This window comes from Prinia subflava, chromosome 8 (assembly GCF_021018805.1).
Source record: "Prinia subflava isolate CZ2003 ecotype Zambia chromosome 8, Cam_Psub_1.2, whole genome shotgun sequence".
Classification (NCBI taxonomy): Eukaryota; Metazoa; Chordata; class Aves; order Passeriformes; family Cisticolidae; genus Prinia; species Prinia subflava.
This window is the reverse complement of record NC_086254.1, coordinates 28,016,988-28,042,639: the sequence shown is the minus strand read 5'-3', so window position 1 is coordinate 28,042,639 and position 25,652 is coordinate 28,016,988. Positions and strand designations below refer to the sequence as shown.

General features: G+C 46.8%; 1 protein-coding gene across 1 annotated transcript; it reads left to right on the top strand.

The window, feature by feature from the left end:
- The first annotated feature begins 3,601 nt into the window (after window positions 1–3,601).
- Window positions 3,602–24,838, top strand: CHRNA4 (cholinergic receptor nicotinic alpha 4 subunit). Its single transcript, XM_063404328.1, has 6 exons — window positions 3,602–4,277; window positions 5,429–5,580; window positions 9,073–9,117; window positions 9,208–9,317; window positions 17,840–19,220; window positions 24,253–24,838. The coding sequence occupies exons 1-6, from the start codon at window positions 4,217–4,219 to the stop codon at window positions 24,376–24,378; spliced, it is 1,875 nt and encodes a 624-aa protein (XP_063260398.1). The 5' UTR covers window positions 3,602–4,216; the 3' UTR covers window positions 24,379–24,838.
- The last annotated feature ends 814 nt before the right edge of the window (window positions 24,839–25,652 follow it).

Sequence of the window (25,652 nt, the reverse complement as noted above, 5' to 3'; positions counted from 1 at the left end):
TGTACACTGAAGAAGTACAGGATCTGAAAAACACAAAAGCTAAAATCCTAAGGCATCACCCTGACTGGACAATGAGTGCCTGTGGTGTCCCAAGTGCCCAGGGCTGGGCTGCCAGGTGTCTGCTCACTGTGTCACCTGCAGAGGGACACTGGGCTGGAGGGGATCACATGGGAGATGCAGCTTTGGAGCATCTCAGAGGTGTTGGCACACCTGGGTTTTCCCTGGGGGTGAGGTTTAGCAAAGCCATGGCTCTGCCTTTGTCTGCAGGGCCTGGTCAGTGCCATGAGGGTGCTCCAGGAAATAATAAGAGGATATGGTAGAATTCTGTGGCTGAAACACATCCATTCCAACTTCCAAACCAACTTCCAAGAAGATGAGAAGCCTTGGAAAAGTCTGGGCTCCATAATTATGCCTACTGCTTTGGAAATAATCATTCCTGCATTTACAGGCAGAATCTCTCCCTCCCCTCTGTGTGCTCATTAGGATTTGAATCCTTTTACATTCCTACCCTGTTGTTTTACTGTTGTTCTTACTCCCATGCAGGTGTTTCAGCTCCCCTGCATGGCCAGAAGTCTCTTACACAGTAAAAAAAGTCTTTGATTTAGTTAAAAATGTCTTTCAAAGCCTTCTGTCACTTCAGAAACAAACTGGAATGAATATGAATAAATCAGAGTCACTCTTGAGAGGCCAGCAGTACCTCGCAGGTTTCCCCAGAGGCAGATGGAGCCTGCTCTGCTCAGGAACGGCCCAGCACATCCCTCTGCTCATTTCAGTGCACATCTCACTGAAAGGAGATCTCTCCCCTTTCACTGTTGGTTTTCTTCCTTCTGCTTTTGCTCCAGCTGAAGCCTCTGTTGATGGGAAAGCAGTTAGGAACAGGAGAGGGAAATCTTTATCACAGGAATGGAGAGACAAGGAAAAAAAATCTGGATCCCCTTTGCATGCAAAGATGGTGTTCCTCAAACATTCCATTAACCCGAGCTGTCCCCTGTGCCAAGCCCAAATGGGCCACGGGTAAGGAGATATTATCATTATAATGTCTCACTCCTGTAGATTTAAACATCCAGATGACATTTTACAAAACAAACAGAGGTCAAGGGCTTGCCCTGGAGGGCTGGCTGTGACATCCAAGACAAGATCGTGGAGAGGGAGTGAATTCAAAGGAAATGTGCAGTCCTAGGATTCCCTGGCAGTGCAGCTGCTTCTGCCTCCTTGAGCAGCTGAGTTTCTTCAATATTGAATGAGTGATGGCAGGAGAGGGGGGCTTAGCCATAATTTATGTGCCGGCACCCACCTCTCAGGGACCTCCAGTCCACTTCTGACAGTGTCTTTTATAGAACAAAAATTATTTGAGAAGGGGTTAAAGTAGACAAGAGATGTGCAGGAGTGCAGAATGCAAGAAGGCACAGTCAAAACTTACCAGATCCCTGCAAAATCATGAAATTCCACTAAATGATTCAAAAGTGAGCTTGTTACTGGCTTGCCCTTTTTCCAAGGACAAGTCTGAGATTTCACTGGAAACCTTGGGGAAACACTGCCTTGTTTCTGTTTTGTTCAGTCCAGAATCTTCAATAGCTGGGATGTCTGAATCAGCGTTTGTGAACATCTGGACCACCCAAATTATCCACATCTTTTTCGGGCAAAGGAAGATAATAATAATGAGGAGACTCAGAGCTGGGTCCCTGGAAATCAGGCTGGAATTGCAGCTTTCTACCACAATAAAAAAAATCATTAAGACCTTTAAATGGCATCTTTTGTTCCAGTCAGAGTCCCTTGCACATGTACCAGTGGAAGTCATCGCCTTCCAAATACACACAGGAGCTGATGGAAATTTTGTTATGGTCCAATGATGCAGAAAGAAACTGGCAGTGAGATTTAACAAGGTCACTTCAAGGCACAGAAAACCACTGTAAAATATGCTCATTCCCCACATGGCCAGCGAGGTGAGGGATAAATGTTTCACTCATGGGAAATAGTGATTTACAATTAATTTCCAAAAGAAGGAAATCCTTTTTTAATCAAAATAATTTATAGGGTTAATCTAAAGGCAGTGTTTGCTCGCCAGCACAGAAAGCCAGGCAAGGTGAAGATGGATGGGGTTTGTCCATGGGATTTGAATCAGCTCTGCACAGAAGGCCTGTAGTCAAGGATACCTGTATTATTTATGGCCAAGGTTTTCAAAAGGGAATAGTTGATCTTGCATCCCTTGGGTTTGGCTGCTCAGTGTGTGACCCGTGCAGAGCACCAGCCTTGCTGAAAAATGGCCTTTGGAAATCCTATTCCCCTCTCTTTATTTGTTTGTTGTGTTTGGTGCTCGTGGCTGGATGTAGGTGGGCAGGAACCCAGGATTCCCTCATTTGAGGCTGCTGGGTCAGCACTGAGCAGGGCTGGACACAACAAGGAGTACAGGAACCTGCAGACTTCAGGTTCCACAGGGAAAAGATGTTTAAAGAAATGCTAGGAGGTTTTTTGTAGTTGTTTTTGGGAATGTGTGGCTGCAGTAGGTGACAATGATGTTTTGACCCTGGTGAGGAGTGATTGCCCTTCTGCTCCCCTATTGCTGGAGGTGCTCAGAGCTGCACAGGACCTGGCTCTCAGGATGTACCTCATGCTTCAGCTCCGAGTTAATTTGATCTCACATCTGCTGCTTATTAAATTAATGCTGGATGGCTCCCTGCAATGAGCACTACAGATTTTTATAGCATATCACAGGTGCTCAGGTGCTGAAGTGAGGGTTCAGGACATATGTACAGGAATCCACAGGAGGGGAAAATATGGTGTGGTTTGTTAGTGGAAAGGGTGACAATTGGTGAGGAAGAGATGAGATGAGATGAGATAAGAAAAACAAGACAAATCGAGTTTGGTATTTATAATCTCACTACAGACCTAATTTCTCTTGTGACTTTAATCCTCCCCATTTGCAGTGAGCAATCTATTATATTGGAATATATTTGAGATGCTTTGGGAGTAGGGAAACTATTACACATAAAATATGTAGCTAATATTATTAGAACAGACTCTGATTAATTTTGCAGCTGGCAACATTACCCCTGCCTGAAAATTAAATCCATTTGCTATCCGTGTGGAAGTAATTGTGTTAATATCAAAGCTAGTTTTGAATTAAATGGGGAGAGCTCCACTCCATGTCTCCCATGCAGGGAATCAGGGATGTGGATGGAGGGCTGGAGGGATAGTTCTTGGTAACACAAGGAGTTATCCTTTCCTCCACTAAATTTGCAAGACTTCAACAGAGTTTTTTGTGATGTATTTAAGGTACATTCAAACATATAGACAAATTCAAGTGACGTTGTCTCAGTCTCACCCCTGGTTTGCAATATTGCCTGTGGGCAGACACCAATATTTGTATTTGTACTACGTGTTTGTACAGCACCAAGCACAGCACAGCCCCGTTCTCCTGGGCAGGTTCATCACCAGAGTAATTATTGACAGCAAAGATGCGTGCCCAAGCCAGAAATATCTCAGCCTAATCACACTGGAGTGATTTTGAAAAGCAGTTGGACGAGATTAAAGAGACAGCTTTCGTTAATTAAGAACTGTTTGGGCTTCCGGTGCTATAAAGATCCCAGCTGGCCCCATATCCACCTCTGGCTGCGGCTGGGCTCTGGATCTCCCCCTTTATTTCTCCTGTGAAAGTTTTCCTCCCTGCAGCCTGTTTGCCGGAGCGCGGGGATTCTCTCCTCCTCCTCCTCCTCCTCCTCCTCCTCCCGACTGGAGGCGGGCAGGTCTGACCACATTAAATATACAAACACGCCGTGCTGGCCGCTGCTCCACAGGCACGAGCGGTGGCCCATCGGCAGCAAAACCCGAGCAAAATCTGCCCCGAGGGCTGGGGAAGGCTGCAAGCAGCAGCAGCAGCGAATAAAGCAGCAGGCAAGAGCCCAGGAAGAGAGGGGAGAAGAGCGGCAGGAGAGCCCCGGGAGGCTCCGCGGGCTCTCCGGAGCTCTCGGCAGCCCCTGAGCATCACCTGGGAGCGAAGGTGGAAAGAGCATCCTGCGAGGAGGGAGAGCTGGAGATCACTCAGAAGAGAGAAGGGAAAAAAAAAACCAACAAAAAACCCCAAAGCACCAGCTGCTATCCCTTCCCAGAGGGAGGGACGGTGAAAGGAGTTCAGGGGAATGAACCTGGAGGATCCAGAGACTCCGAGCGGCAAAGTTGCCCTGACGGGAGGCTCCGCACACTGAAGCTCTGCTCCGCGATGGGATTTCTCGTGCCTAAGGGAAACCTCCTCCTCCTGCTGTGTGCCAGCATTTTCCCCGGTAAGTTTGAGAAAGCTCTTCTCCCCCTGCTCTGCGCTTCAGCTCTTTCCTCCCTTATCCCTGTCAAACACACCCTGCAGAGACCAGCCCGTGTCAACAGGGAATTGCCCTGACTCCTCCACCCTTCTGCCCCATCATTTCTGGCCTCTGCTGAGCCTTTATTTTCTGCTCCTTGTCTGATCTGACGGAGAAAGGGTTAAAGCCGCGGTGGGAAGGGGACAGGAGGGAGAATCCAGAGGGGGCTCAGCATCCTGCTTCTTATCCAAGGCTTTTCTTCCTTGGGTAAAGTGTGTTAATGTGCCTCGGGGCTACAGCTCCGGCTGGGGAGAGCACAGGCAGCGCTCAGCTAATGCTTCCCTTTGTATAATCCAGGGCAGCTAAAGACTAAGTAGGAGCCATGTTCCGTGAGGGACGAGGGCAGAGCCCCCGGCTGCCTCTGCCTCTGTCTGGTACAGCCGGCACAGGAGTGCAGCTCCTCCGACAGCCCCTGCATCAAACGTGGCTTCGATCTTTACCGACCACCAGCACCTCTGACAGCTCCTGGAGGCTCCGTGCGGGGTCAGGGCTGCTCCTTGCAGCCTCCAACTTTTAAAGTCGTGCCTGAGCAAAACTGGGATCTCGTTATCCGACTTGTGCTCTCCACCATCCTCTTCCTTCTCCCGTTGTTTTTGTGTAGTATCCACTAGGCAGGTTAAAGAGATGAATTTCAGTCTGCTGGGGTTTTTTTCTGATACAGGTAATGCCAATTTTTATATGTAAATCTGATCGAAACTGCCTATCTCCCAGCAGGAGGCTGCTTTTTCCTTCTTGGCTTGCCCTTCTAGCATCCCTCTCCCCTGCTTGCAGACTCTACTGCTAGAAACTTGCCACAAAGTGGCCATAAAAATTAGACCAGATTCAGGGAATAATGGCTCATGCAGTGTTTTCTAAATGGTATTACTGGTGCTCCCGCTGTCTTCAGACCAATCCTGCTCTGGAGTGAGGAGCACCTGGCAATGCCAGGGGTAGAGGGGAGACAAATCACCTGAGTAACCTCACCCTCCTGTGTGCCCCCAAGCGCCCATCGCTGCGGTTTGCTGGAGTTTCCCTCTGGAGGAGGCTCCAGCTATGCCAGCCCTCGGACCTGCAGGTGTTTCCTTCCTTCCCCACAGCCTTTGGCCACGTGGAGACGCGAGCCCACGCAGAGGAGAGGCTCCTGAAGAAACTCTTCTCTGGGTACAACAAATGGTCCCGTCCCGTGGCCAACATCTCGGACGTGGTGCTCGTCCGCTTCGGCCTGTCCATCGCCCAGCTCATCGACGTCGTAAGTGCCCCCTCTTTGTGCAGAAAAGGCCAAAATCAGCCAGCCTGGGGCCCAGGGAGAGGCTCCTGGTGCGTGTGGGCTTTACTGGCTGATCCAGGGTTGGGTTGGGAAGGCTCTGTCCTCAGCAGAGGGGAGTGATCACGCAGACAGTCCTGGTGGAACACGGGATGTGACTCATGTGAGTAGCTGGTCATCAAAGTGGGTCCTTACTCTTCATTTACTACAGGCAAAATCCCCAAATCCCTATCAAAACCCGTGGGACTGATCACAGCGGGGCAGTGGAGCCGCTGGCATAAATGCCAGAGAATTCTGGCAAAAGAATAAATCAAATGCCTAATTTGGAATTTGAGCTGTGATCATTAACACTAATTCACACAGGCTAATAGAGACAGGGCTTTGCACACCTTGGGAAGAGAGACTGCCTGAAGAGGTTTCTGCCAATGAAAGTTTTGAGGGTTTTTAGCTAATCTGGCAGATTATTATCAAGAAAGTTCTTTCTGAGTGTTTTCTCAGATAGAAGTCCAACATGTACGAACCGTGTATGCCCTGTACAAAACAGAGTGGTCTGCACACAGACTGATGTGCACTGAAACTGTATTTATGGGATTATTCTGGCACAGAGTGTTGGGGTCAAGTGTTGGACAAAGGAGGTCCCTGCAGAGCTGCAGATGCCAGACACACTCACAGGCTTTAGAGCTTGTGCAGATCTTATTCCTGCATTTCTCTCCTTCCTGTCCCTATTTGCACTTCCCAGCACAGTGTCTGTGCAGCTGCACACGCCTTGAGCAGATATTGAGCTGATTTTCACAATCAATGAGTTTGGGTTGGAAGGGACCTTTAAAGGCTCTCTAGTCCAACCCCCTTATTTTGCAGAAAAGGGGACTCCCTGTCATTTTTTACTGTAGTCATGTGGCAGAATGAAAGAGGTGATAATGCCCCAGCCCTGGAGGTGTTCAAAGCTAGGCTGGATGAGGCTTTGATCAGCCTGGTCTAGCGGAAGGTGTTGGAGAGGGTTGGAACTGGCTTTAAAGCCTCCTCCAATGCAAACCATTCTGTGATTTCTATGATAATGGAAAGGATAATGTAACCTAAAGACATGACTGCTGTGGGACAATCATAATAGATGACTCTCCACACAGTTTTATATTTTGAAATCAGATTTTTGAGATGAAAAGGAAACAGCTGAGATGGTTCAGCAGGCGAGGAATCAGACACCAGTTGCTGGAGAGTCTCATCTCCTCATGCAGAAGCCATCCACTCCCAGCTCTGCAGCACAGCAAGGGTCTCCCACTCCCCTTCTCACTCTTACATCAGCCTGAGGGACCCAGGGCTGTTTGCAATTGCTAACATTGAAATTGCATGGTTCTCATCAGAATAATTGATAATACAGCAGATGAGACATTAGTGACTGTGGAGGCATGAGAGAGACTTTCCATTATGCTGCTGCTGAATCGTGGAAGAGGGGGATCGATACACCTGCTCCACAGTGCTTTCCCACCTTACTTAAGAAAAATTAATCTTCTTAAAACCGTGTCAGTGGTTAGGAGTGCAGCTCACAGGCAGAGCAGTGCTGGGACCTGTGGGCATGGCTGGAGGAGAGCTCTCTCCCCTCCTGCCCCTGTCTGTGACTGGTGACTCTGCTGCCACCTCTGTGGCTCTTCAGCTCCTCTCCCCCTTCCCAACAGGGACAGTTTTGGTGCAAACCCTGCTGCAATTGTTAGACACAGCACTCAGCTCCCAACGACAAGGAGTCTGAAAGGGAAATCAGAGCTGTATTCAAACCCCAGCTCCTGCTGACAAAAGCTGGGGGCAGGGGAACACAAATCAATGGGGAGCTCTACATTCCTGCGTGTCCTTACCTCACCCTGGACTGCTGAGGGTTTTCTGAGACCAGAAATAAGAGGGGAGACATCAAATATGTGTCCAGGGGCAGTCACCAGGGGACACACGTGGACTCCTGTGTGTCTGCAGGACCTCACGTGCTGAGTTCACCTTGAGAGAAGGGGCTGGGTAGTGCAACACCCCCAGCCCGGCTGTGGAGTCACCACTGCCCTCGGGGCTGGCTCCATGGGGAGCATCCAGCTGTGCCAGCTGGGGAGGAACTTGGCCATTGGCACATTGCAACCCCCTCTCAGATAATCCCGGGGAGCTGGAGCTGTGCTTCACTGGGGTCAGGAGGACGGTGTGGTGATGGGCAGGAACTTCCACAGAGGGTGGTTCCAGGGAGGAGAATTCCAGTAAAAGGCAGCTCTTGCTGTTGCACCACGATGCCCAGTGCAGGCTGTGGTGGAGACCCTCCGGTGCTTGAATTGCAAAGTGGTAGGAGAAGCAGGTTCTCAAGGACTGGTCCAGGTCATGGCATTCCTCATCTCCCATTGGCACCCAAAGAAGCAGCTGGTTATTTTCTCTCCCTTCTTTTTTCCCTGGAGTGTTTTTGTATTCCTCCTTCCTCCATGTGCTTCTGGTCTCCCAGAGGAGAGAATCTGCTCAGGTTCTACATCTGGTGCCACAAGCCTGAGGGAGGACGAGGCAGAGCTCCCCCCAAACCTCCTGGGTTTTAATGTTCACAATCAATCCTGAGCTGCCACAAGAGCAAGGTTAATGATGAACAGTTTGCTGTCAACTGAGCCCTGCCAACTCAGCTGGGTTTGATGCCAAGCAAGGCAGGAGATAAAAAGAACCCACAGAAATAAACCCTGAGCTCTGGTGGGACACTTCAGTCAGACCAGCACTGGGCTCTGCCCCATGTAATTCATCTGAGTTACTTACAGAGGGCCCAAAAGGCAAGCAGCAAACAGTAATTAACTCTACTGCAGTGCTGCCGGCATTATAAATGCCTGACATTATTTAAATATGTATATAGAGTCCTCCTTTTCCATACTATTTGTGCATAGAGTTGGGAAAAATCTCCCCATTGATGGAAATACACCGGGCTGCCCAAGAATTCCATGTCAGCAGAGCAGCTGGGGTTTATTCAGAAAACCCAGTCCATAGTGCCACAAGTTCATGGATTTAGTAGAAGGAGAAATGCTGCTGAGCCTCTTGTTTCCAGAACTGTGTCCATGGATAATGTTTCACAGGAGAACACCCTTGCAGATGAAGCTGAGCACTGGAATCCACCACACGTGTGTGAGTAAGGGTTTATACACCCATCACTCCCTTCCTTCAGGGCTCAGACTGGGGAGCTTTTTCTACCTGGTATCATCAACGCAGGCTGAATCCATCAGCACTGAGTAAAATCCCAATAAATTCCAGTCCATCTGCTCACAGGATTGCTTAGGTGCAGGCTCAGCTGCTCAGTGGTATCAGACAGCTGTGCCCTGTCCCATGTCAAATGACAGAAACATCTGCTTTTTATTTCCAAGATGGAACTTACATTTATTGCAGAGGTGATTAGTAATTACATAAATGAAATACAATTAAGGGAAATTAAGAGGAGTCTTTGGGCCTCTTAATCTGCTCCTGTAACCAATATCTGATTTTGCATTTCAGGATGAGAAAAACCAAATGATGACCACGAATGTGTGGGTGAAGCAGGTGAGTGCCCCCAAATATGTGTTTTTCCATGGTTTTTTTCAGTTTTTCTGCTGAACTCTTGCAGCTTTATAACCACCTCATTTCTGGCAGGAGTGGCACGACTACAAGCTGCGCTGGGACCCCCAGGAATATGAAAATGTCACATCCATCCGAATCCCCTCAGAGCTCATCTGGAGGCCAGACATTGTCCTTTACAACAAGTGAGTGTGAGCAGACGGTGAACCCATCCTTGCAAATTTTCTCTGTTCATGAGGTTAAAATGTTTCCTGCAATTATTCCACTTTATTTTGTTCTCTGTGGTCAGAGTTCTTGTAGATTCTATAACATGCCTTAAATGACATGGCTGATATTGATCACAAGGGCTTTGCTCTCCTAATGATCCTTCCTCTGGGCAGCCAGTTTTGTTGGGGGATGCCAGGTATTGTTTTCTCTTCACATGACAGATGCACAATTAAGCTGGATTTGAGCTTTCAGTCCTCTTCAATTTCATTTCACCCAGGAGCTCCCCCCAATTCATCACCATCAACTGGAAAAGCCAATTACTGAGGATGGGCTTAAATAAGGAAAATATGCTGAAACATGTCAGGCTTGTGCATTTATGAACAGGGGTTTCAGGTCAACTAAATACCATTCTGGAATGATTTCTACGTAGGTGTTTGTTCCTCATCACAGAGGCTTGGAATCTGTCCCTTGTGTGGACACTTCCTAGGAAGCAGGTTGTGGTTTTCTTTCTTTCCTTTGGAGCCTGTTGATATTCTGAGAAATGCTGCCCAAGTGCCAAGGCTGTTTTCTCCCTGGAGCCTCCACACAACTTTCCAGTCTCCCAGGATGTCAGATATCCCAGTCCCCCACCCCAGCACGGGCTCCAGAGAAAACACTTGCTGCAGGCATCAAAGAAAAGCATCTTTGCATGTGGCTGACACTCAGAGAAAACCCTCACAGCAGCAGCCAGGCTTGGTTTTAAATAAACAGTCATCTGCTTCTGGCTTGATATGATTTTGCTTCTGAAGCACAATAAATGGCTGAAGCTGGAATCTGCCCGGGGGACTGCGAGCTTTGGAGACTACAGGGGCTGTTATCTTTCCCATTAGCTCATTCCCGATCCTCAGTGGTGTGAAGTGATTGCAAACCTCTTGGAAATCACTGCATCCTCACTGAGCACCTTTCAGAGATTAGCCCAATGGAAATGACTCATTCAGAGGCACTTGGACCTTCCTGCCCTCCAGGGACACGCTCCGAGCATGAGTATTGCAGGGCATGTGCCTCACTTGGCAGCCAAGAACGGTGTTCACAGCTTCCACCAGGGAAAAAACCATGATGTCCTTGTCATTCTCATTGTTTAATTAATGACAATGGCAAGGATTAATATTTTTGGAGCTCGTGGTTGTTGTGGTGGGCCATGGTGCCAGAGGAAACGACATGGCACAAATCGCCACACGACTTTTGTGTGTCAGACCATCCTCCTGCTGGAGCTACTGGCACAGGAGGAGCTGCTGTGCCATCCCTGCTGCCTCTGCCTCGGCTCAACACGGCTGATGAGGGTGGTCCATGCAAGGAGAGCCTGGAAATAAGGCATCACAGAATGACAGAATGGTGTTCTGGGAAGAAAAAGATCTTAAACAGGATCTCATCTCACCCCTGGTCATGGGCACTTTCCACTAGACCAGGATGCTCAAAGCCCTGCACAACCTTGCCTTGCACACTTCCAGGGATGAGGAAGACTCCAGGAGACCTTGATATCCTTCAGGTCTCTGGACATTTTGGGGTTTCATGCTGAAGACATCCCCCACATGTCCAGGACACCCAGACCTTGAGCTGGGGCAGCCTTTGGCTCCTGCCCCTCACACGCTCTGCCCCTCTGCCCTGGTGCTGTAGTTCACTGTTGCTGTCACTTGAGTCTCTACAGGGACTCAGGGTCTGATCTCCTGGCCACAGCAGCTACTCCAGAATGTCCCTCTCATCCTCTTCTGGGCAGTGAGAATCTTTCAGTCCTGCCCACCTTACTGCTCTGATTTGCAGTAGCAAACCTGACTGTCCTGGGACCTGCTGGCACAGGGAGATCTCGTGCTCCAGCTCCCCAAATCCAAGCTACTTCCCTCCCTTGATCCATACTTAGCATCAATAATCATGCATTTGTCTGTTGGTTGTCATGAGTCTATAATGAATTTTTAATTGGTTACTTTATCCATGAATTAAACATGGATGTAAGCTAGGCACCAGACATTAGTGAGTTTCCATTAATTCCATATTTCTTCAGTGCTATATTTCCCTTGTTCTTCCACCTAACTTCCTGCCAAACACATCTGGAGCTGCAGCCAATTTCTTCATCAGGTTTCACATTTTGTAGGGATTTCAGGGAAAATTCAAGTCAAAACCTTCAGAGTGATGGGACTCCAAGGTGAGGCTCTTCTGCACAACATTTCATCAGCTGCATTCCCAGTCAGGGCTTCTCCTGGTGGGCATCTCAGCTGGAAATGACAGTGATTAGCCATGGTGATGCTAACAAGGAGTCCATTCCATATTTTACACTTATATATATTGTTTAGAGGCAATTTAACATAGCTGCACATGATTCTGGGCCTCTGAGGGCAAGAGAATGTACAAAGAAACCTTGGTGGAAGAGAGTGAGAGGCCACACTGACATTTTGCTGTCTCCAGGCTCTTTAGTGTGAGCTATTTATTGCTTATCACATGTTCTGGCAGAAATATGGTATTTCTGTTTGGGATGGACTCCCTTAGGAAAGATTATACAGATACCCCTTCTGTTTTCATCTTGGGCTATATACAGGAATGATAAAATTACAATTGATTTCAGATTTACATCTTCAAGGAAACCTAACCCTTTGTTGTGAGGTTACTCTCATATCTTGGCTCATTATTGTAAAAAACATTCCATTTACCCACTCTAGAGACCCAAATTAAATCAGTAAATTCAGCTGGCTTGGCCTAGAGACTAAATGTAGTCGTCAACATTCATGAGGAATCTGAAACCAAATTAATATCCTACAGGGAAATTAATATGCTGTTGAATTTTCAGGCTTGATGAGATAAATTCCAAGACTCTGCAAATAGTTTCTACTGGATGTGACATAACATATGTATAACAGAGGAATATGAGTTCATAGTGGAGTGACAAAGCCTCCTCTTTGCCAAGAAACCAGGCTGTTCCTTATCTGAGGTTGTAAAGGCTCTTCAGGCACCACCAAATCATTTCTAAGTGAATTATCTAATCCTCTGCATTGATTTGTTTTTCCATTCATGAATGGCTTTGAAGTACATTTTGGTTTTTCTTTGTGTATTTGAAGTATAAAAAAATGAATTGTATTTTTTTCTCTAATGAGGGAATTAGCTCTTGGGGTTTGCATTTGTTGTTTTTGGTGAGGGTTTTTTTTTGTGTTTGTTTTTGCTTCTCCACCACTGTGTTGAGTCACTTGTTCAACACAGGAGCTCCAGAGGAGGAACCCCTGGAAGCATCCAGGTTTGCATCCAGGTGCTGCAGCTGCTAAAGGCTGCCCAGGGCAACCCAAGCCCATGTCCTTGAGCCTAATCCTGTTTTTCAGCTGGATAGTCACGGTATTATCACAGCATTTGTCTTCTCCAGCCTGGTGATTGTAAAACCTGCAAGGAGCTATTGGGAATATTGAGAATTCTGTAGTTTCTCTTTTCTCTGTATTTTCTGGGGTTAGCTGTTCCAGAAAGTAATCCCTGCCTTAGACTGCACAGTTACAAAAAAAAAAAGCCAAAAAACCCACAAGATCAGATGAGAAGGAAAATCAAATACAAAATTCTGTAATTAGGGATAGGAAATACCTTAAGGAATTCATCCAGTGATAAAATGGACACAAAGGGATTACTGGGCTGGGTAGGAAGCTCATCTGTCAGGCAGGTTTGGAGAATGATGGAAAAGCAAAGAGTTCTGTTGAAAAGTACTGTAGCAGCTTGTTCTCGTGAGCTGTACTGTGATGTTTGCAACCAGTTAGGTTTATGGAGTAACACAGGTTTCATGACTCATCCCAAAGCTCTTTGGAGGAGAAATACCAAAAGATGCCCCAGCATAACCTTTAAAATTGGAAACATATTTGACATTTTTCTTCGTGTGCATTGGCACAGATCTCATCATTGTGCACCAACTGTGTTTACAATAGGCCAAAAAAAAATCACTAATTCACCCTTCAGCTTTCCTGATTCTTCTGGGAGGTTCAGTGGTTGTTTTTCTGGAGGGGGATCTCTTCATGGTTTGCGATTTGCTGCCAAGCTCTACCCAGGAGTACAGGAGCTGATAGAAGGAAATCTGCAGGAGGGATCCCTCTCCTGGGCTGCTGCTCTGCTCACACCCAAGGGCTTCTCCTTCCACTCTGCCAAGGACAGAGCAAGAGCTTTGCCTCTGGAGTGCTGGTGAGGATCCTTGGCAAAGGGGAGAATCAGAGCAAAATGCACCAACCCAGCACAGTCAGAGCCTCCTGAGACACCTGGGCTCATTCCAAAGGTGCAGCACAGCCTTTGCTGGGAAGGGTGCTCGTTTTGCTGAGCAACAGTCAAAATTTCATGAGTTACTGCCGGTTTCTAAACACCTAAACCAGGCAAAAGCTGGGGTGTGACTGAAAGAAGTCGCATCAGTGAACACACATCTCCCCCTGGGCACACAGGGAGTTTTGTACCCAAGTTGCCAAGATTTTGGAGATATTTAAAACCCAGCTAGGGAAGGTCTTGATCCTCTTGTAGCTGACCTGCTTTGAGCAGGGAGTTTTGGGCATGAGATGGTTCCAGAGGTGCCTTCCAAGCAGTGCATTTGAGTTATCATCTGGTAGCACAGAACAGCAGTTAAAATATTTTCTTGTTTCCCTTTGGAGATAATTTTAATCTGAACATTCCAGAAGCATCTCTGTAATGTGTATCAAAAGGGTGCAGGCTCCTAATACTACAATTTTTCTTTGTTACTGCTCTTTGATGAAAAATGCTTTAAGTGAGAATATTCTACTATATCCATTTATGTGTATAGATAATTTTCAGGCTTTTAAAGGCCTGTTTGGATTTAAATTACATAATCAGAAATTAAACTAAATGTGTGCCTCATTTACATGCATTCTGCAAACACATAATTCTGTGAGATGGTGTATCTCCCAACTGCAGGAAAATAGAAAGTGGCAAAAGAAAATAAAAATTCTCCATCAGCAGAGCTTCTTATAGGTACATGGGTAGTAGATGTCAGTGAAACAATGCCACCCTTAAACCCTTATAAACTTAGGAGATTTAGACCTGCCTTTATTCTCAAAAGGAGAAATCAAAGGCTTCAGTACTCAGCAGCTTTTTCCTTGGGAAAAAAATAAGTAATTGTCTTTTCTCTTTCTTGGTGTGCACCACTGTGTTTGACATAAAAATATAAGAGCTCCAGTTCTTTATTACTGACATATTTTTAAAGCTGTCAGGTCAGAGCAACCAGGAGAGCCTGACTATCTGAATTCTGCAGTTCTTGTGATGTTTGCCTTGCACTCACGCCTCCTTCCAGAAGGATTTTCATGGCAACTGTCACAACAGAGTGGTCTCCCCTGAGCGAGATGGGAACGTGCTGCTCTCCAAAGGAACATCTGCAGATTCTCTCTGTCCCACCACATCAGGTCTCCCACCCTCCTGTCTAAGGCAATGTTCACTCAGGGCTGCAGGAGCAGGAATGGGTTTTCCCACAGCAAAGCTGTCCAAAAGAATGCAGGGTTTGCCAGCCTCCCAACTGCAGACTGTGTCTCCAGCTGGTTGTCTGACCTTCATCCCTTGCAGGAGGTTGGGGAAAGGCTTAGGAAGGCACTCAGCAGCCGGGTGGCCTTGTTTGCTCCCTCTCTCATGGGGAAAGGAGCAGAATCAAAGTCTCACACAGGAGGGGAGGCAGAATCTCTCCAGGCTCCCCTGCACGGGCAGGGTGCCAGCAGGAACAGCTTCCAATCCACTAAACATATGCCTGAAGGTCCAGTGTGGGTGGAAATCCTGGGGAAGGAGGCAAAAATACATGGATGCATGAAGGGTGAGACAAGTGGGAACATTGCCTTTGCATGATGTGGCTGGCTGGGATATATTCTGTGTACACAGCATGGCTGATTTAGCCTGCTTACAAATTCTTCTGCATTGAACTGCAATGAGAAGTCCAAACACATTCAGTAAAGTCAGGAATTCCTTCATAGTCCTGGTAGGCTGGTGAGGCAGGAGCATCCCAGGGTGTTTATGGCTCCTCAGAGTCAATAACTGACTAAATCCAAGGAGATGTTCTGCAGCTGGTTTCACTCCTGCCAAGGCACTGCAGGCAAAATCCAGCCTGGAGGGCAGTGGCAGTGTTATTTGTAAAAAACATGAGAGCCAAAGAGGACCCAGGATGAAGCTTGGGTTTGTTAGGCGAGTAATTAAAAAATTAAAAAATACGTTCCTCATTAAAAAGCAGATAATTTACAGAAGCAAGGGACACACAAGATCTGCAGCATCACAATGGTTCCAGCTACACTTGCAGAGGAGTGTGGTGATTCACACAGAAACTTCAAAACTGCCAGGGAAGGCATTTCTGGGAATGAAACACAGTGACAAGAATTATTATTATTCCTGGATGCCATTTTAGCAAGAGTTTAGCCTTTTTTTTCCCAAGAGTTTCAAAAGAAAAATGCACACCTGTGTTATTTATCCAGCCACTTACACATTGCTCTGTCTAAGAAGGGAAACACTCATAGTGGATGCTCATAATCCCTTTTCTCTAATAAGATCCAATTAAAAATATTGCTCTGTTAATGAGAGATTTAATCATGCCTCAGAGATATCATTAAATGCAGAATTAGATATTCCTATTGAGATTTAGAAAGAAAACCACCAAGAACAGCAAGCACTGGACTGTCACTTGCTGTGCATATTTCATGTCTCAATCTGGCTTTGCTGTGCTCCTGGCAAAACCCAGGAGAGGAAAAAAAAAGGTGGTTTTCATCCAAATCCCATGTTCTGGAGTGTAAATTAGGTTTAAGAAAGAAGAGGTAAGACAAGAACTGGATGGATTGTACAATGCCTCAGGTCTGTTTGCTTCAGTGTAGATCACGGTGCTGATTTTGTCTTAATCCCTTTGTGAGGGTCTTGTATGTAGCTTCCACTTTTTCTTCTTTTTATTTTTTTTTAATGTTTTAAAACTTTAGAAAAAAATCCAGTTTAGAGGTCAAAAGGCACTATGTCTTTTTGTGTTCCTTTGTTTTTTTCTAAAATCTGCTCCAAAGAACAAAGAAGAGTTTAGTAAAACCTGATTCTCCACCACATAAGAATTCTGAGTTTATTTTTCCATTATTTCAAGCAACCCAGAAAATTGTCCCAAGGACATCTGGGCTGAGAGTGACTCTGAGGATTGGGAACATTTCCATCTCTGCCCAGAAACCACGTTAGCCAAGGCAGCTCAGCAAGTGCCAGATCCTACCACTATTTCCCAATGCCAGTCTCATTTTCAGGATGTTTCACTGGGCAAGTGGAAATGTGTGATGTGGGTTGTGAGGCCCTGGCACAGGCTGCCCAGAGAAGCTGTGGCTGTCTCATCCCTGGAATTGTTCATGGCCAGATTGGATGGGGATTGGTGCAACCTAGTCTAGTGGAAGGAGAATAAAAAAGAAACTTCCATGGCAGGGAGTTGAAATCAGATGGTCTTTAAGGTCCTTTCCAACCCAAATCATTCCATGATTCTGTGATTCTATGAAATCATCAAAAAGTCCTTTTATTTTTTCACTTTTGCTTATAAATGAATGGTGTCCTAAAGAACTGAATTTAGAAAGTTCCTGTGCCTTCTGCAGCTTGAGGAGCCCTGCTGGATCACCCATGTGTTGATGATGTGGTGCTGGTGGGGAGGAGGAGAGGTGTGACCCCTGTCACTGTGTAGGTCCTGTCAGGGCACATCTGGGCACTGAAGCAGCAGAGCAGGGCCCAGGGATTTTTGGTGACTGCTGGGAGCGTGGCTGCAGGCTGGGCTGGCTCCAGCTGGGAGGGCTGGGCAGGAGCAGAGAGCTTTCTGTCTGTATCAGCCTGAATAATTCATCTCAAGATTTTAGCAGAAGCTCTCTTCTCCTGCACAGCCTGCCCGTTGTCTGGCAGTGTTGCTGTTTGTAACTCGGGTTCTTCCTCCAAAAGTCTGGAAAATACAATTTATTCATACAATTCCAGTGCAAACTTCTGATCTGTTTTCTATTTATCTGATAACCCCCAGTTGAGGGTTCCTGTGAGAAGATACCACAAAAGACAATTCTCTTCCTGACTGGGAAATCAAAAGATTAATGTTCATTATTCCTATTAATAGGATGTTCTTGCTGTTTTTCATGTAAAAGACTGGGTGATTACCCAACACTTTCATTTTTAGCAGTTGTCACAAATAATTCTGCAGAGCCCACAGCTACACTATCTGATAGTACTTCCTCCCACCTCTAAAACAAACTCAACCCATTCCAGAGCACATCTGGGACACCTTTGGGGAAAACTTGTGTATAATTGCATCAAGGAGCTGCCTTATGCCAGGGAAAGGCTGACACGTGCATGAATTCCAGGGCCTGTGTAAGCCAAGAGCTCAAAATCCACTGGACAGAGTAGATGGATCTGGTGTTTGGACATGATGTGCCTCTTGCATCTCTCAGGTCATTTGGAAGCCAGGCACCAAATATCCTATTTCCTTAACAGAGCTGACATATCCTAGAGAAGTCTGAGCCTTTTTTTATCTCCCATCTGTCCCCAGTGCTGATGGTGACTTTGCAGTCACCCACCTGACCAAGGCTCACCTCTTCTATGACGGGAGAATTAAATGGATGCCCCCTGCTATCTATAAAAGCTCCTGCAGCATTGATGTCACCTTCTTCCCCTTTGACCAGCAAAACTGCACGATGAAATTTGGCTCCTGGACCTACGACAAAGCCAAGATCGACTTGGTGAGCATGCACAGCCACGTGGACCAGCTGGACTACTGGGAGAGCGGGGAGTGGGTCATCATCAACGCTGTGGGCAACTACAACAGCAAGAAATACGAGTGCTGCACAGAGATCTACCCCGATATAACTTATTCCTTCATCATCCGGAGGCTGCCGCTCTTCTACACCATCAACCTGATCATCCCCTGCCTGCTCATCTCCTGCCTGACCGTCCTGGTCTTCTACCTGCCCTCCGAGTGTGGAGAGAAGATAACCCTGTGCATCTCCGTGCTGCTGTCCCTCACTGTGTTCCTGCTGCTCATCACGGAGATCATCCCATCCACCTCCCTGGTCATCCCTCTGATCGGGGAGTACCTGCTCTTCACCATGATCTTCGTGACCTTGTCTATCATCATCACCGTCTTCGTGCTCAACGTGCACCACCGCTCGCCCCGCACGCACACGATGCCGGACTGGGTGAGGAGGGTCTTCCTGGACGTGGTCCCACGGATCCTTTTCATGAAACGCCCCTCCACGGTGAAGGACAATTGCAAGAAGCTCATTGAGTCCATGCACAAAATAACCAACACACCGAGGCTGTGGTCCGAGATGGACGTGGAACCCAACTTCACTACCTCATCCTCCCCCAGCCCCCAGAGCAATGAGCCATCTCCCACCTCATCCTTCTGTGCCCACCTTGAGGAGCCCGCTAAGCCTCAGCCCATCTGCAAGTCCCCCTCTGGGCAGTACTCTGTGCTGCACCCAGAGCCCGTGCAGGTGACCTGCTCCTCTCCACAGCCCTCCTGCCACCCCCTGAGCGACCCCCAGGCCACCTCTGCCCTGAAAGGCAGGTCTCTGAGCGTCCAGCAGATGTACAGCCCCAGCAAGGCGGAGGAGGGCACGATCCGCTGCAGGTCCCGCAGCATCCAGTACTGCTACCTGCAGGAGGACTCCTCGCAGACCAACGGGCGCTCCAGCGGCTCCCCGGCCTCGCAGCGCTGCCGCCTCAACGGGGAGCAGCCCCGGCACAGGCCCCCCCAGTGCAGGTGTAGGTGCAAAAAGGGCGAGGCGGGCGGCACGGCGGGGCAGGGCAGCAAGGGCCACGGCGCCAAGGAGCAGCACCTCCTGCTGATGTCCCCAGCCCTGAAGCTGGCGGTGGAGGGGGTTCACTACATCGCGGATCACCTGCGGGCGGAGGATGCCGACTTCTCGGTGAGTGTCCCCACAGAGCCTGCTCCCCTTCAGAAGGTCAGAGATGAGCTGCTAAGGGAGCTGCAGCAAGCCTTGAGCTGTGCAGAGTGCGTGCAGGTTGAGGCGGGTTCAGCTGTACCTCTGCTGTGGGTTTTGGCCGCTGTAGGCACAGCTGGAGATGTCCTTGGGGTCTTGGAAAGAGGGCCAAGGGGCAGCACAGCCAGGTCATGCTCAGAGCTGCTCTAGAGCAATGGATTCTCCAGCAGAAAACAGCAATGGAGTTGCTGTTAGGCAGCAAATAAGTGTTTAGGTTTGTGAGATACCCAAAACGCAGCCATCTCACAGGAACAGAGACTTATTCCTCATTTGAGCCCTCTGACAAATGAGGAATTCACACTCTGCTTTTTATTAATCACTGGCTCTGACCGTGGAGCCCAGGACAGCAATCTGCCCAAGCAGTCTGTGGGTGTGGGAAGCTGTGGTAGTGTGGGGATACTGCAGGGTCTGTTTAGCTCTGCTCGTGTATTGTGATGGGATCCCTCATTAGTGGACTTCACTGGCTCTGTGCAGGGAGGTGGGGAAACAAATTTCCTGCTTATTCTGTAGAGGTAGGTATGGCTACAGACAAAGGGAGTAGAGCTGAAAGGATTTCATTCATGGGGACAGTGATGCACATAACAAATGGCACATCCTTTCACAGCTCTTGTAGCTCTTTCCTGCAGGACTGTAGATAGTGTGTGCTAGTAATTATGGCCATAATTAAGGGAGGCATAAGATAACCTGAAGTTAGTCATCTTATTAAAGTCTTATCTACCTTTTCCCGGGTAGATCCATACCCAAAAGGGGCTTTTTAGCTTTGTCTACAGTTTAAATTTCTTAAGATTTAGAATCAGTGCAAGTCAGAGTCTGTTTATACAAGACTTCCTGAGCATGGAGAGTGTGTTTTATTTGCATTTTTCACAGCATTCAGCAACAGCAAGAAAAGCTTAAATACTATATAGAAATATCCATTTCTATACTCTTTGGTCTCATAGTTAAGGGCCTCTGTTCTTCGATGGATTTCACTTCACAGCATCCCTTTGAGGAAGGAACTGTTAATTCCTTGTGTTGAGGAGTTACAGCCAAAACACAAACTTCCTATTCAAGGTCACAGAACAAATCTGTGGCAGAGATGGGCTGTGAATCCTCATCTTCATTAGTTGCCAGTCCAAAACTGCTTGCCAGGGTAAAGCACTTCAGAAGCACATTAGGAGTGCAGGAATTAAACTCTGCTCTCTCCCTCTGGCAATAATCACAAGTAAACCCTTGGATGTCAGTTGAGTTTAGCTCAATTTTTTCCCCATGGTGCAAATGAAAATATATTACTCCAATAATACTTCCCATTTCAAATTATTCTCCCTGCTGAGCTGGTTGGTGTTGGACTCAATTAATATTTTGGGTTCCTTCCTCTTAATTTTTTTTAATTAAGCAGTCTTCAGAAGCCACAGATTTTTTTTTCTGATACATTCTGCTGCTCTACCCTCTTGAAATTAAGCGATCATCCTGAGGAGAAAGCTATTTACAACACTAAACATTAAAAGCAAAAGGAGCAACTTTGAGCCTTTGGTCTCTGACCTCCTGCCAGCCCAGGCTGTGAGGAAAGGCACCAGGAAAACATCCAGCAATGAGCTGTGGAGAGGTTTGTGGGCTCCCCTGGGGACTTGGGGTGACCTTTCTCCACTGTTCCCCAGCAGCTGGGGTTGGCACAGAGGCAGAGCTTGAGTTTTTAGATTCAGGGTATAATGCTGACTCCATTGTGGGGCTGCAATATTTTCTCTCTCTGGACCCAAGTAACATAAAGTAGGAAAGCATAATTATTTTCTCCCAGTGAAAATGAAAAAGAAGAAGGAAAATGATCTTCTGGAACTGAAATATGCTGTGAGGAGCAGAACTGATCCAATAAAATGAGAATTTATTGGGGGAAAAAAATCAGTACTCAGAAATTTGCTTTCATCTTAGAATCAAATTGTGGCATTTCTTCATGGAAGTCTTCAATAAATCTATCAGCAGGCACCTCTGATGTAGCTACTGAGACACATCTCACTGTCTTGTGGGCAATATTTCCAGAGACATTCACCTTCCCAGAAGGAGAACAGAGCTTCTTTTGAGTTCCTGTCTTTTTTTTCCCTCTAAAGCTCCATTGCCACAGGGGCAGTGCTTCTAAATTAAAAGTAAATAGCTCATTTAATTAAGTGCTCCAGCGAAGAGAAAATGGGAAATGCAAGAGGCAGTTGTTTGTTACAGAAAGATATCTGCAAACAATACAAACACAATGGGGCACTGGGGAAAATGCACAGCGGAGTTGTCCTGGCATATGATGGAAATGCCATTAGAAATTAATTACAGACTGAAAGGCAAAACAAGCTCCGTGTCACACATCAGCCAAAATCACCAGACACCACCAGCACCATCTGGGAAGTCATTCTGTCCATGGCTGTGTGCATCTCCAGAATACTCTGATAGGAAGACATTTAAAAATAAAATGGGAAGGAATAAAGCTGAGGGGGAGGAAACAGGATAATCTCAGAGGGTTATTTTTAACAAAGTACAATAAAACCACCTGGGAGTGCTCTAATCCGTGTTGCAGACTCCAGGTCCTGGGGACCAGATGTCACCAAGGCACCTCAATCCTCCACTCAAATCCTCAGAGCCACAAGGAGCTGGACCAGGGAAGAGCTGCAGATTCTCACTTTTCAAGAGTTTGAGACTGGGGGAGTCAGCTGGTTCTTCCCCTGATTGTTTCCCAAAAATAATTTTGAGTCAGCTTCTTAAAAACTAATCAGAATAGAGGTCAGGAGTTGTGGTGGCAGATGCTGACAGCTGCATGGATGCCAGAGAGAATCTGAGGATCAGACTCCACGTGGGCTGCTGGACCACAAGGCCATAATGGTGGCAGAACACAAAACAAAAAATGCAGACAATTTTCTCTCCCTCGTTCTCTTTTTTTTTTCATTATCTCCCCATAATTTCCAATTTCACCCTCTGTGCTCTCACTCTGAAGCTGGATATTGATTTTACAAACATCTGATGCACTCCCAGCCATCTTTTCCAAGATGGGCCCAGTATTTCTGCAGACATCATTACATTAAGAAGCAAATTCCTGTCCAAATTGTTCTTCCTCCACTTTCCTCTTCTTTGCTCAGAGAGAAACTAATCAAGTTTCTTTTCTCTGTGTGGTCTAGCACTTATTTTTACTAGCATTAATATTCAAAGAAAGTTATTTTACCTGACTGATGCATTATTTACTCAATCCAGCTTTCCAGCTGAACTTCAGGTGGGAAATTTCAGGTTTGCTTTACACATTGGTTACATCATAAGACATTAATCCCATAAAAACAATCAGCCAGTGCTTGCTTAGGCGCCTTTCTCATGAGGAATTTGAAGAACCAAAGACTCCAGCTCTCAGCTAGTGATGAATAGGTCAGAAAAAAAGTGTAGCAAAAGGGAGTTATCCACTGAGCTCTTATCACAGAATTGTGGAATCACAGAATGGTTTGGGTTGGAAGGGATCTTAAAGCTCATCTCATTCCACCTGCCCTTGAACTTTCCAGGGATGGAGCAGCCACAGCTTCTCTGGGCAACTGTGCCTCACCACTCTCACAGTAAAGGATTTCTTCCTAATTTCTAATCTAAAATACTCTATTTCAGTTTAAAGCCATTCTCCCTTGTCCTGTCACTACATGATCCTATGAATGTGAATAAATTACAGTTCACAGCCCAAGGAAATTATAGAAGCTTGAGATGAGAGAATTCCTTTTGGTTTCAAGGGTCAATATTTTTTTTTACTTACTCTAATGACAGATGGTTGTACATAGAGCTGTACAGTCATAAGATAACATGATTTTTCCCAGGAAGGTGACATGATACAGGACAAACCTGGTTGTTTTCTCTGCCTAGTCAATAGTAAAGGCTAGCTTAACTCAATGCTGGTTTTAAAAGGAATAAATTTATCCATTGAACCTATTCTTATGCTTTTGACAACGTTCAGGTGTTCCTGAAATTGAAAATGCTTTGTTCAGAGAAAATATAATCTGGTCTCCAGGGCATGCCTCATTTCCCAGCTCACAGAGCTGCTCAGTGAGCCAAGGAGCTCAGCAACACCACTGCACCTGTGGAAACATCCTCTGCTGCAAATGGCATTTCACTGATAGCTGGATTGCTTCCTTTACCAAAATGCATTCCTGGCAGCTTTGCTGTCCCTTTCTCCTTTCACCACTCACAGCCCCTGCAGAGGTTTGAGAGGGCTCCTGCTGAGATGTTTTCCCCAAAGAACAAGGCAGCTTGCCAGATTTCAGCCCTCGGGTCTATTAATCACCAAGTGGGAAATTGTAGGAAATCATAATGGGTACAGTCATATCAAATAGAACTTTAGCATCTGATCAGGCTCTTCCTGGGAAAGAAATTCATAACAGCAATGTTCACATATAGATGGTTTCTTAATGAAGCAGTCATTCACCATTTCTGCCTCATGGTACTGGACTTCCCCAGAGAGGAACTGCTGGAAAATCCTCCCACAGCAAGGCAAAAATGGGGAGAAAGGAGGATGAGGGGGCTTTTATTTTCTGGTTCATTTTCACTACTTATTCACCCAAAGCTTTAAATCCCTTCAGAGAAAGAGATTGGCTTTGTTAATCTGTAAGCAAATCATTTTATGAGCATAGGGAAACGAGTAATTTCTTACCCCCCACTGCCCCAGCTTGAATCACAGCCTCATTTACACACCCAGTCACTGCTGCTGATGGAAAATGGGAGAGTGAGTGTGCAGATGACCTTAATAACACAGGGGTGTGTTATCCACAGGGATTTGTGACTCCACATACACACCTCTGCAGTCTGGGAATCTCTCAGGTGACTGATGGAATAAACCTCTGCCATTTCATAGGACCACTAAGTGGGAGCGAGACCTCCCCCTCCTATCTCTGGAACTATTTGAAAATAATCTACTTTGGAGTAAAGCTGTAAATTTTAACCTCCAGTAAATGTTAATAATTGGCCTCTCCCCTCTGTGTTCCAGGTGAAGGAAGACTGGAAGTATGTTGCCATGGTCATCGACAGGATCTTCCTCTGGATGTTCATCATTGTGTGTTTGCTAGGAACTGTTGGGCTCTTTCTCCCACCGTGGCTGGCAGGAATGATCTAAATCTAGCACCAAAGGGAAGAAATTATTGTCCCACTATCCCACTCTATGGATTATAGTCCAGCTGGAAGGAGAGAACAGAGAGATGGAGGCAGCCCTTTGAATAATTCACTGCGTGTCCACACTTGAGCTGCTCCCGAGCTCTCGGGGAATCCTTCCCAAGGTCACATTGTTTTGCCAAGCCATTTTCATCTCCTCCATCTAATTTAGGGGAAAAGTTCTTATCAAAGTCTCTACATAGCATGGTGGCATTCATTGGCATATACTCAGCAGTGTAAGAACATGAGCTTGTCCCTAAAGCAGCACAGAAAGGGGCTCTGCATCCACAAACCAGCCCCTGACAATAGCTCCAGTCACCCTCAGCAGCCTCACTGTGCCCTGCCCAGTGATTTTGCCCTGTCAGGCTGAGGTCTTTCAGGACTGTGTGTCCCTGTATGAGTCATTTTATAAATAAACTTCCAAATTTGGGATACCTGTGCAGGATGTGGTCTGTGTTCAGCTGGTAAAGGCAGAGAGTCTGGAAAAGCTTAAATGACTGCTTGGGACCAACAGTGATCATTAGCACAGATGCAGATTTCCTACAGATTTGGCTTTGGCCAGTTCCCTCCAGAAACTGTGGAGACTGGGGCTGAATGAGGATCAAGCAAATGGAGGGAGGATTTGGGGTTAAGATTGGGACCACATTGGTAACATTTTAGGGTACCTTCAAAGGAAATCTCCTGGATTCAAGTTATGGCTTCTGCAAAACAGCAGAGGCTCACCCTGAGCTGTAAAACCCTTGGTGTAGGTGGGGAAGCTACCTAGACATGGGGAAACCAGAACAGAAATCCAGGATGATGTCAGGATAATAAAGAAATGTGCACGGATCACCTACAGCAGGTTATTTAGGTCCCAGATTGAGTCTCCATGACCTCTTGGGGGAGCCTCAGTGCTCTGCCACCCTCAATGTAAAGCACTTTTTATTCATATTGAAGTGAAACTTCTTGTGTTTCAGTCTATCCAGCTCAGTTTGGTCTGGCTCACCATGCCCATCCTCAGTGCTGGGTGCCAGCTGGGAGCAGCCCAGTGTCTCCCTGCTTCCTCCAGAACTCTCAGAGGCAGAAAGGCTTATGAACACTTCACCAGTGTGTGCAGGCAGGGGCAGACATGGTCTAGAAATCCAGCTGCCTCAGGAGCTGCTGTGAGAGCACAGCTCAAGGACCAGGCTGGCAGCTCTGGGGTCTGGGCTTTGCCCAGCACCTCCTCCATGCCCCACAGCTGGAGTCAGCACTGCCTGG